The 12,057-nt window shown below is 33.3% G+C and overlaps 1 protein-coding gene across 1 annotated transcript; it reads left to right on the top strand.

The window, feature by feature from the left end:
- Positions 1 to 4,966: 4,966 nt before the first annotated feature.
- Positions 4,967 to 9,824, top strand: LOC107892169 (uridine kinase-like protein 1, chloroplastic). Its single transcript, XM_016817177.2, has 14 exons — positions 4,967 to 5,573; positions 5,777 to 5,868; positions 5,961 to 6,030; positions 6,128 to 6,246; positions 6,515 to 6,611; positions 7,267 to 7,346; positions 7,682 to 7,876; positions 8,198 to 8,281; positions 8,378 to 8,438; positions 8,589 to 8,649; positions 8,840 to 8,933; positions 9,023 to 9,095; positions 9,255 to 9,337; positions 9,436 to 9,824. Exons 1-14 carry the CDS (start codon positions 5,429 to 5,431, stop codon positions 9,580 to 9,582), a joined length of 1,401 nt encoding a protein of 466 aa, XP_016672666.2. The 5' UTR covers positions 4,967 to 5,428; the 3' UTR covers positions 9,583 to 9,824.
- The last annotated feature ends 2,233 nt before the right edge of the window (positions 9,825 to 12,057 follow it).

The following is a 12,057-nucleotide window of genomic DNA, read 5'->3' on the forward strand; positions in this document are numbered from 1 at the left end:
TTAAAATATAAAAATAAATTGTAAAATAAAGCATGTAAAAATATTTTTTTAATCAGATAAAGGGGTGCTGGTCATTAGTGTGTTAGCACCCAAAAAAAATTGAAAAAAAATACATGGATGTTGGCTATCTAGTGTCCAAAACCCCAAAAATTATTTTTTTAATAGAAAAATAGTGGTGCCGGCCATCTAGTTCGCATAACCCAATTTTACTATCCATTTCAAGTCATTTGGGTAAATATTTTTGAACCAATGTCATTTTTATAAATAATAATTTTTTTATGTCAGATGGGTAAAATAGCCAAAAATTAGTCTTTGTACGTCAAATTGAGGTACGCCTGGCATGCCACGGGTAACTGTCTGGTTATTCTATTTGCAATGTCAGTTTTTAACAATAAAAATGAATGGAATTTTTATTAAAAATGACTAATTTACTCTTTAATCTAACATACATAGATTAATTTACCTATTGACACGTTTACTGAATAAATAGCCACAATTAAATTTAATTCCTCAAAAAATAATGTAAATAAAAAAAGCATTGCCATGCATCAATCTCATGAACTCCAATCTCAACCAATTAAGATATTAGAAATGCACTTAATATTATGTATAAAATTGATCCAATGTGAGGTAGTGGTGTGTTGTTCCAAGTCAACAGCCACCAAAGAAACATAAAATAATTTATTTATGAAAGCAAATGTGAACAAAGAATGGATCATGAGCCATGACATATTGTTGTATCAATCAACTCACAGATCCCAAGAAAAATTTTCCCCATTTTTTAATCACAAATGCTTTGCATATCATTTATTTTAACATATTATGGGTCATTGTCATTTTATTTGTTTAATTTTGTTCACCATGCTCATCCATAACCCAACAACTTCTTCACCTTCAATTTCGCAAATTATTTTGAGTTTTAATAATAAAAAACTTTTTAATTATCTCATTAAATATAATTTAAAGATACATGAAAAATTTCAGTTTTATTCGTAAAGTTTTTAGCAGTATATTAAATAATTATTTTTATATTAATTTATTGTATTAATATTTAATTTTACGATAAAATTATGCTTTGATCCTCTAAAATATTTATTTTGATTTTGTAATTCACCAAGAACATGATAAAGTCTGAACAACAAGCACGACTAACGTAACCACATCTGAGGCAGTTAACACCCTTGCCATCAGGTCATCTCATGGGGTTCGTAAATTTTATAATTTGATATGATGTATTTAGTAACAATTTTAATATAAACCTTGTTCATTTATTAGCTTAATTATTTCTAGGTTAAAATATGTCAAAAGTTCATGTACTCTTTGCAAATTTGGAATTTAGTATTTGCAATTTAATTTTTAGGAATTTAATCCTTCTACTTTTGAGTTTTCAAAACTCAGGTCCAACTATTAATAATGTTAAAATTAGTTTGTTGAATTCAGATTCATTACAACGTCAATTTTTTAGGTAACCAAGTGGGCTTTCTTCTTCAAAATATCAAACCCAAAAAATCAACAATGTTAACAATGAAACTTGAAATTTGAAATTTGATACGTAAAAGGACTAAATTCTTAAAAATAAAAATAAAAATACTAAATTCTAAATTTATAGATAGTGTAAAGACTTATGACATATTTTAATCTTATTTCTATTGCTTTACATTAATTATTTTTATAAAAAATAATCATTACAATATATAATACAAATTGAGCATTTGCTATTGTTAATGCATGCAAATTTATGTTTTTCTTCTAATGCAAACTTTTGTTATTGTGGTTAAATTATAAAATTTTTGTTTATATTAAATTGTTACATACACGACATTAATAATAATTAATCTTATTTATTAGGAGAAATGCACATATTATTTTCAATTAAATATTTATAAATTGAAATATGTTCAAACTTGTATACCAATAACCTTTTTGCTAAGCATTATGTTGTAGGCACGAGAGCTTGAGTTAAATCCTAAATAACTTCATTCTCTTCCCTCAATTTTCAGAAAACTATATATATTTTTTCAAACTTGTTATACCCTTCTGCTTCTTGGAAAAGACACTTGTTTGCAGGACAGAAAGCATTGACTTCCTTTTGACTCCACTTAAGATTGCATTTTAGTTGGCCACCCGCCCATACTTACGGAGTGGCACCCTTCTATTTCTAAGACTATTTGCTTTTAAGTGTGAACACTCTCATTGCAATAATGAGTTTATTTAGCCATAATTATCTCATATTGTTTGACTACATAATAGAATGGGCCCCGATATAGGGCTTCACACTCATGAATATCCTTTACGCATTTGGAGGGATTGAATATTTATTTTGTCACATCATATTAGTAGACAAGAGGGACTTTTGAAACCTTAAAAGTTACTCTGAGCAAATATCTCTATTCTCACTCTTATTAGCTTGCCCTCTTGTTTTTATTCAACTCTTCCCTTCTTTAAGTGAACCGACTTCCACAAAGCCACCTCCCTATTTTCCCTTGTTGGACATTGTATAAACAATTAGTGTGGTGAGCGTGAATCGAAAATGTCTTAAATTAAAAAATATACAACTCTCAACTCCTCTAACCCTGCCAACTCCAGTAACCTTGCCACTTCCTCTCAAGGAGCCTCTCAAGGGGATGGTAAAGATCTTGTCAATATTGAGCTTCCTTTGAACCAAAAACTTCCTCCCAACTCTTCAACGAACAACCCAACTGTTACCCCTCTTGAAGCCTTTACACAACTCATGGCCTCCCTCAATATCCTCATATCCATTCATTTTCCTGATCCTACCACTGTTATAGGCATGCCACCAACTACCACAGAAACTCAAACTCACCTAGCGCTCTTATTCCAGACTTTAGAGATGAAATCCTGCGCCAATTTTTTTCTAGTCTAGTAACTTTCCAATCTTAGCCCACTATGGTCATTATGCCCTCAAATTAAACTTCCCAATAATAACAGGGACTGGCCCTCGATTGCAAGTCAATGAGATGTAAGAGAAAATTTGTCTTATGCAAAAGCAATTCTTGGTTCAACAACACCAATTTTCAGGAGTAGTAAGAATGCCAACGCCTGCTGGATTTGCAAAATGCCCATAATGAACAATTGATTGTAAAGCTTCGTGCAACCAATGATGTGGCCAAAGAGAACAACTTGCTTGATCTTATCCACTCAGAAGACTTGGCTCAGTTAACCGTCAATAGAAATCAAAGGGATGGTAATGTCGATGAGATTATAGAAGAGGCTTGACACGACAACCACCCAGACTGAAGAGCCCACAACAAAACACACTTTGTAGAAAAGCAGATACCAACCCTCAGGTTGGAGTTATTGAAAACGGTCAAGGTTACCAAGCCTAATGAAGCTTCGTGGAGTTATGCCAATGAACCTCTACCCGGTCAGTTTTAGCTCATACCCTTTCGGGCATCTTTAAGTTCGCCAAGCTGCCTTACAATGAAGTGGGTGACCCAGAAGATCATCTCACCAAATATAACAATCACATGGACATCCTTGGGGATTCAGATAAGGTCAAGTGTAGAGCCCTCTCCATGACTTTATCTGGAACTACTTGATAGTGGTACTTATCACTTTCTTAGGGGCCCATCGACAGCTTTGATCAGTTAGATGAGTTATTCATAAGTAGTTTTTTGTCTAACAATACCCCTCAACAATCCTCAACGTATCTTATGTTCATTCGGCAACACGAGGAAGAGCCTCTCCATGATTTTATTAAGAGATTTAACACAACAACGATGATCATAAAAGATGCATCTGATGATTTAGCCCTTTAGGCCTTCATGGTTGGGACTACACATCAATTTTTATGATTTCACATTATTAACAACCCACTAAGTAAATTATCTCAATTGTATGAGATGGTTCATTGTTTTACAGAAGAGGACCAGATGGATATTGATTGGGCCAAGTCTGTGACCCTGGCAGTCCATGCTACCAATTTCTCAAAGCTTTCTTCCCCTCTGTGACACTATCAACCTGCGCAGAGGACTCGTCCCCCAGTAGGTGACGGGCAATTTCATTAGTATAATTCACCGCAACAAGGTGATAGGTGGATAGTGAATACTATAAAAAGTCCTCACCACTTAGGACCTACTAGGGACAATCGACTAAGTTAGCACCATCGAGACCATGTCCTATATAATCACCATCATACATATCAACTTATTTGTTATCCAATTGTCATATTTGATTAGGTGGAATATCAGGGGGTTCTAGGCAAACCTCCAACCATGCCTTCTAACCTTCGACAAAAACGAGTCACCCTTTCATTACAAATCCCTCGACGAGTGGGGCTATAGCACAGAGCGTTGCGTCTAGTTAAAGGATGTCATTGAGGATGCCATTCGTAGGGGCCAACTAAAATAATATGTGGCTCGAGAAACTTATCCCCTGAATAAGACGCATAATCAGATAGCGGAACCTTCCGACAATCGGCATAAAGACAAAGGGAAACAACCAATCTGAGGTATTATTGATGTTTTGATTGGTGAAAATATAGAATAGGCCGCATCCAATTCCAAGCGGAAGGCACACTTGCAGAGCATTCTATCTGAGTCCACATTAATGAAGAAGCCAAGGTCTTAGTTAAAATCAACCACAAGAATTAAACTTATCTTTTAACCACACAAACATGCCTAATTGAAAACTAATTGAGAGCAAGGTTGAACTATATAATACTTATTCATAACACATATAAAAGGGATAAAATAACTTTAGTCCCCAAACTAAGTAATTTTTCTTACTTTTTGATTCATGAATTCTTTTTTGTCCTTGTTGATCCCAAATTTTGTAATTTTCCCCAATTTTATTCTTGAACTTTGATTCAGTGCACGACCTGATTTTTAAAAAGAAAGTAATTTTTCTCTGTATTTTTTAGATTTTATATAAAAAATTTATATGATAGTGTGATATTTTAATAAAGTATCATATTATCACACTTTAGTGGAATCCAAATTTAAGAATCAAATTAGCAAAAGCTGTCAAGTTCCAAAATTAACAAGGATGAAAGGGCTGAAATCGAAAAAGTTTACCAAATTCAATGCCTAAGTACTGCTTTATCCCATAAAAATATACCAATGAAGAAGATGATCTCAAAACAAAAGAATAGGCGTACCTACACGCAAGCATATTCCTCTGAGTAATCTGATTCTTTCCGCTACATTATCTATACTATAAACCAAACCAAAATAATAATTTACACATAAAAAAAGTTTCCTCTTCGTCTTTTAATATATTAAAATAAAACATTTAAAGTCGTTAAAAAATTCAAGCTTTTTGAGCGAGAGGGAAATGAATCGTAGCCTCCTCACATAAAATTACATCCATATCTATATATACAGTCTCTGTTGTGTTGAAATTTCAACTCTTCTTTTTTAAAGTTTCGAATTTAAAAAAAGAATAAAAGAAAAAAAAAATCTCAACAATGCCGGAGGAGACGAATTCCATAGACTACATTATGGAGAAGGCATCGGGGCCTCACTTCTCCGGCCTCCGTAGTCCTACCGCCGCCTCTGTCTCTTCCTCCGCTTTCGCCGACGCCAACGCTCCTCGTCAGCCCTTCGTCATCGGTATTCCCTTCCCCCACTTCACTCTTCTCTTCAAAACAAACTAATCGCTTTCCGATAACCAACTGAAATCTGAATAGCTACTGCTTGTCTCTAATTTGGCTTTTATTTCTTAAAATTAAATAAAAAGAGAAGCCTTCTTTTATTATTTATTTATAAAAAATGGAAAATTTTGATCTCTATTTATTCCTTGAGTGATTAAGCAGGTGTTTCTGGAGGTACAGCTTCAGGTAAAACGACAGTCTGTGACATGATCATCCAACAGCTCCACGATCACCGCGTTGTTCTTGTCAATCAGGTTCAAATTCAAGTTAATTTATTTGATTATGAACTGTATTTTATTACACTGTTAGTTTATATTTTCTTTCTTCTTTTTTTCTTATGATGTAGGATTCGTTTTATCGTGGTTTAAATACTGAAGAGTTAAAACGCGTGCACGAGTATAATTTTGATCACCCTGGTAAACTAGTTGGATTTTGTTTGCTGAATTTGATGCCTTTTGTTATAGTAGATGGTATTTTCTTGACTGTGCTTCATTTGATTTTTTGCTTGTGTAGATGCTTTTGATACTGAGCAGCTTCTGGAATGTGTTGAGAAGCTTAAAAGTGGGCAATCTGTTCAGGTCCCGATCTATGATTTTAAGCAACATCGTCGTTCTTCGGATAGTTTCCGACAGGTAGTTAGTTTGTTCCTTGTTAAATTACGTTTAATGATGCTGGAGCAAGCTAATTGTACTACTCAAAAGAACTTGGAATGGTTGTTTTGGATGTTTGTTTCTACTTTAGATGAAATGCTTGCTTGCACTTGCATTTTACTTTTCTTTCTCCTTTTAGACTTTTAGTTATTAAATTCTTCGTCGCATTGCAAAATATCCAAATATGTAGGTGATAATTCAATAAGTTGGCTGCTTATCTGGATTTGCATGGTGTTTAATCTATTTTCAGGTTAATGCTTCTGATGTCATAATTTTGGAAGGAATTCTTGTTTTCCATGACCAGCGTGTCAGGAACCTTATGAATATGAAGATTTTTGTTGATACAGGTTTGACCTCTTTTACGAAGATACTTATTGTCGCAGCATCCTAAAATGATTGCCATAGAAATGTCTATTTGTATGATTTAGTGAAGATGCTAGATTCGTTTTCTTTACTTAAGACTTATTATCATGCATAATTATCGAGGTTAATCAACCCATAACCATTGTCAACCACTCAAAAAAAAAAAAAAGAAGAAAGAATGAAAGTATATGAACTAATAGAAACTGGATTAAATTTAAATGTTCACCAAGAAAAATCTGGTTGATATCTGAGCTGATATGGAAACTAGTGTATAAAACTGTGCTTAAAGTCAACTAGTGTATTAATTGAGTAATTGTTGTCTACGAACTGTTTTAAATTGTAAATAGCCAGTGGCCTGCGAGCCAATAGAAGAGGAACGTTGGTTTAGCAATGGTTTTTATTTCCAAAAGTGGACCCAATCAATTCATGGAAGTTTTAAATTTGGGTTCTTAGATCCCCAGGATTGTCACCGAAAAATTACTCTAAGAACACTATCTCCTCACCTAGTTGAACGTGTGTATGTCTGTTTCTTTGCTTGATGAATGGCGCATCTGTTCTTTTTTCCCTGTGACCATGTTTCTTCTTTCTTGCTCTCATGGGTTCTTACAGTTCTCGGTTTTATTTGGCAATTTATTATAGATGCTGATGTGAGGCTTGCTCGTAGAATAAGACGAGATACAGTTGAGAGGGGTAGGGATGTAAACTCTGTTCTTGAACAAGTAAGCCTATGTATACGATATTTTTCTTTGTAATTTAATACCTGAAATTATTCCTGAACAAGCACAAATCCTCGGGTGGAATTTATACTTTCCGTGATATGCAGCTTGTTTAATTTTACTTGTCCGGTAGTTGGTGTCATGGTGTATGTGTGTACCAGTTGTAGTCGGACATTGGAGTGAATATCTGGAAGAATAACAGGCTTTTGGAACAGGATACACCCTCATTCTCATATGTCCCACTAAGACACTTATGGAAAGCTTTTCGAACAATGTGCCTCACATTTAAGTATTCAACATTTCAATAATTACATTGCAATGTTCTGTTATTTATGCAGTACGCGAAGTTTGTCAAGCCTGCATTTGATGATTTTGTTCTGCCATCAAAGAAATATGCTGATGTCATCATCCCCCGAGGAGGTGATAATCATGTTGCGATTGATTTGATTGTGCAACATATCCGCACTAAGCTTGGTGAGCATGACCTCTGCAAAATATATCCCAATGTGTATGTAATCCAGTCAACATTTCAGGTATATCTCATGTTTTATCTCTATCCTATTTCTTTTATAACTTGTTTGATCTTGTAGAGTAACACATTTATGGTATCAGCATTGCTCACTGCTAGCAAGCATAGAACTGTTCCTCTGTGCTATATTCATGTGCAGCTCTTTCATGTGCCATTTACCCTAGAATGTTCTGGTAAATCATCAGTGTGCCATGGTGAGAGAAATTTGCCACACTTATTGTAGTTAGAGCTTCATGATTGGCGAAAATGATGGCACTTTTATACTTGAAGTGTGTGGTCCTTTATTTTTACTTTAATTATTTCATATTTAAGACTTATTGTGCAGATTAGAGGAATGCATACTTTGATTAGAGACAGGGATATTTCTAAGCATGATTTTGTCTTCTATTCAGATCGGCTTATTCGTCTGGTACCTTCTATTATAACTTATATATGAACTGTGTTTTGTTTATTGTGAGTGTTTTTCGAATGCGAAATATAACTGATTTTGTTGCATTTGATTTAGGTGGTGGAGCATGGTCTTGGACATTTGCCTTTCACCGAGAAGCAAGTAATAACGCCAACAGGTAAGGAAACTCCCAGTTCTCCTTTCTGATAATTTGCAATTGAGAGATGTCCGAAAAGAAAATGATGAATTTATGTTCTGCTTAAGATGTCTCATCGTTGAAACAGTTAATATTTGCTTACGTTTGAAACTGGCTGATATTTCTTTCCAGCATCGATATATACTGGGGTTGATTTTTGCAAAAAGTTGTGTGGTGTTTCCATTATTAGAAGGTGAGCTTTCAATCAGGTATTGATTTGGTTAGTTTTTGTTATTCTACAGCGGACCTTGTTTAGTCAAAATGGGGGGTATTGGGCGATCTACTATTAGGTATGATAAAGTAATGATGAATCTTAGCTCAGTTGTTTTTGTTCTGCATTTACTAACAAGTTTTTCTCCTTTTATTTTTTTTTTAAATTACAGTGGTGAAAGCATGGAAAATGCATTACGTGCATGTTGCAAAGGAATAAAAATTGGCAAAATTCTGATTCACCGTGATGGAGATGATGGGAAACAGGTCAGAAATGTTCTTTGGATCTTTATGCGGTTAGGTACTGCATATAAATCAATCTTAGCCATTAATATGCTTTCTTGAAAACATTTCAGCTTATCTATGAGAAGCTTCCCAAGGATATTTCCGAACGACATGTCCTCCTACTGGATCCGGTTCTTGGTACAGGTAAGCTTGTTCCTCTTTTAGAAGCTACTTTATGCACCATTTTTCATTCCTGATGTTATCATTGAATTGCAAGAAAGACCAAGGAAAAGAAGGTTGTCTTGAATCTTTTCTGGTTAACGAATCAGATTAAGTGGAGAATTAGTCAACTTTTTCTTGTAGGGAATTCTGCGAACCAGGCCATTGAACTACTGATACAGAAAGGAGTTCCGGAATCTCACATTATATTCCTGAACCTCATCTCTGTAAGTTTTTAACGTTGTTGGCTGCGAATTTGGATGCATCTACTACTTTGCAGTCCTTCCTACGTATTGATCCCAAACCTCATTTTCTTTTTCCTCAGGCGCCTGAAGGAATCCATTGTGTTTGCAAACGGTTCCCATCATTGAAAATCGTCACTTCAGAGATTGATGTTGCACTAAATGAGGAATTCCGTGTTATACCAGGGATGGGTGAGTTTGGGGATCGTTACTTTGGCACTGATGACTGATCCGCCATTGTTGACAAAGTTCCAACTAACCAGGTATCATATGGAACCGGGTGCTTGAATATGTAACATTCCAAAATACATGTAGAAGGTATTGGGTAGGATGATGGAGAGAAAAGTCCGTTGATGACTCCCATATCATTTTACTTTGTTATCTTGTTGCCTTTAAATGCTCTGATTCGCGAACTTGCAGTGAAGTCGTAAAACATTATGACTACCAATCCTATGCAGTTGATTTTAGACAATTCCTGCTATGATAGTTGTCCTTTAAATCTGATGAGGCATTGCATGGCTGTTGGTCTGTGTGATATATTTGTTTAAATGGGTATATCTTCTATGTTTTATTTTATTTTATTTTAGGGTTAATTACACCATCCCCTGATTGATACAAATATAAATTTTAAATCATAATTTGAATGCTGCAATTAACCTTTTATTTTATTTTATGTTATTTGGGATTGATGAACTTAAATGACCAAATTAGAGTTAATTCTTGTATAATCATTGCATTCAATAAATATCGGATTCTAACATTTTTGATCTCAATCCTTAACCAAGATTTTCTTTATTTTAGAAAAGTTAATTAATTCCTCACAGTTTTTAACTGTACAATATCTCCTGCGTTATCATTATTATAATTATTAAAAATCCTACCACATGGGTAAACATGTAAAAATCATAAATTTAGAATATAAATGTATGTCTACAATAACATACAATAAATAATGAAATCTATAGTTTAAAATTAACTAGTAATCTATACTATTTTTAGTGTTTTATTGAGTTGGTGGCACCCCCAACAGCATCACTAACTCGGTTAGTAAAATTATGAAAATATCCTTTTTGTGATTTAAATAAGTTAAATTATTTAAAGGTATTCTAGGCATTTTTATTTCAACAAAAATTAATAAAAATATGTCTATAATAAGATTTAAAATTGTGCCAATTGGTTTAGTAAAATTTTTAATTTACCAATCAACCAATTTATTATGTGTCTTACTGAGTTGGTGCCACCTTCAATTGGATCACTTACTCGGTTAAGAAATTACCAAAACATAGGTTAAATTATCTGAGGGTAATTTAATATTTTTATTTAAAAAATTAATAGAAATATGTATATGAAGGATTTGAACTCGAACCAATTGCATTAGTAAAACCTGTCGAAACCATTTTTTTTTAAGTTTTAGGTTGTCGACTTTAAAAAAATGAAAATTGGGAGTCGCCACCAATCTTTTATTAGGGTGTGATTGGATCACCTAAAAACAACTTTGGTCTACGAGTTTAGAAAACGGGTTCGGGAGTCAGTTATGTACGAGGAAGGATTAGCACCCTCGTAACGCTCAAAAATTTGTACCTAGTTAATTAATTAATGTCTTAATGTCGAAAATTTGAAAATATAATCTTTAAAAAAAAACTTAAAACGTTGCGTATTAATACCCTTCTCAATTTAGAGAAGCAAAAATGCCACACCCAATGCGTTAGGGCACAACATTCTAATTTCCTCCAAAATGAATTGGGTCAAAATACTAGTGCAATAAAACTTTAAAAGAACATCTACTTATCCAAGATTTAAGAAATCACACCCAATACGTTAAGGCACGATTCTTCTAAAATCCCAAACTCGAAATATTTCCTTTACTTTAAAAGAACATCCACTTATCCAAGATTTAAGAAATCACACCCAATACGTTAGGGCACGATTCCTCTAAAATCCCAAACTCGGAATATTTCCTTTATTATTTTTAGAAAAAAAGAATCTTCATTTCGAGAAATCAATGCGTCACATCCAATACGTTAGGACACAACGTGTTGAATTCCCAATAATGAACTCTTATTTTTGATTAAAGAAGAATGCTCGAATGCTAGATTTAACGAAGAAAATCGGAACCCAATACGTTAGGGCTCAATTTTCTTGAAAACCCTAAATACAAGCATTATCCCCATTTTGAAAAAGTTTGATTTTAAAGATCGAGTAAAAAATGTAATGTTATGCTACATTAAATATATATTGCAATAATAAATACTACGATAGCATAGAAATAATGCAAATATATGAACAAATAAATAAAATAATAGCATGCAAAATATCAAATAAATGGGCAAGATAATAATAAAAAATATGTAATCCTAAATTAATAGACAAATGATTGAAATAAACAAAAAATGTATACATGTACCCATAAAAATATATAAATTTAAAATAATATCAAAATTAATTAAAAAAACATGTGTCTATAAATATACGAAAAATATTAGTTTTTTAAGGTATAAATACCTACAAAAGAAACATATTTATATATATAAATAATAATAATTTCAAAAAAAAATCAGAAATATTGATTTTAAGAAAAATATGGAAAAAGGACTAAATTGGGTCTCAAGTAAAAAAATAGGGGTGAATCCGCAAATAAATAAAGTCTGGAGGACCAAATTGAATGCGCGAATTACATAGAGGGGCTGGAAGGGCAATTTACCCTT

The sequence above is a fragment of the Gossypium hirsutum genome, chromosome D09 (genome assembly GCF_007990345.1).
Source record: "Gossypium hirsutum isolate 1008001.06 chromosome D09, Gossypium_hirsutum_v2.1, whole genome shotgun sequence".
Lineage (NCBI taxonomy): Eukaryota > Viridiplantae > Streptophyta > Magnoliopsida > Malvales > Malvaceae > Gossypium > Gossypium hirsutum.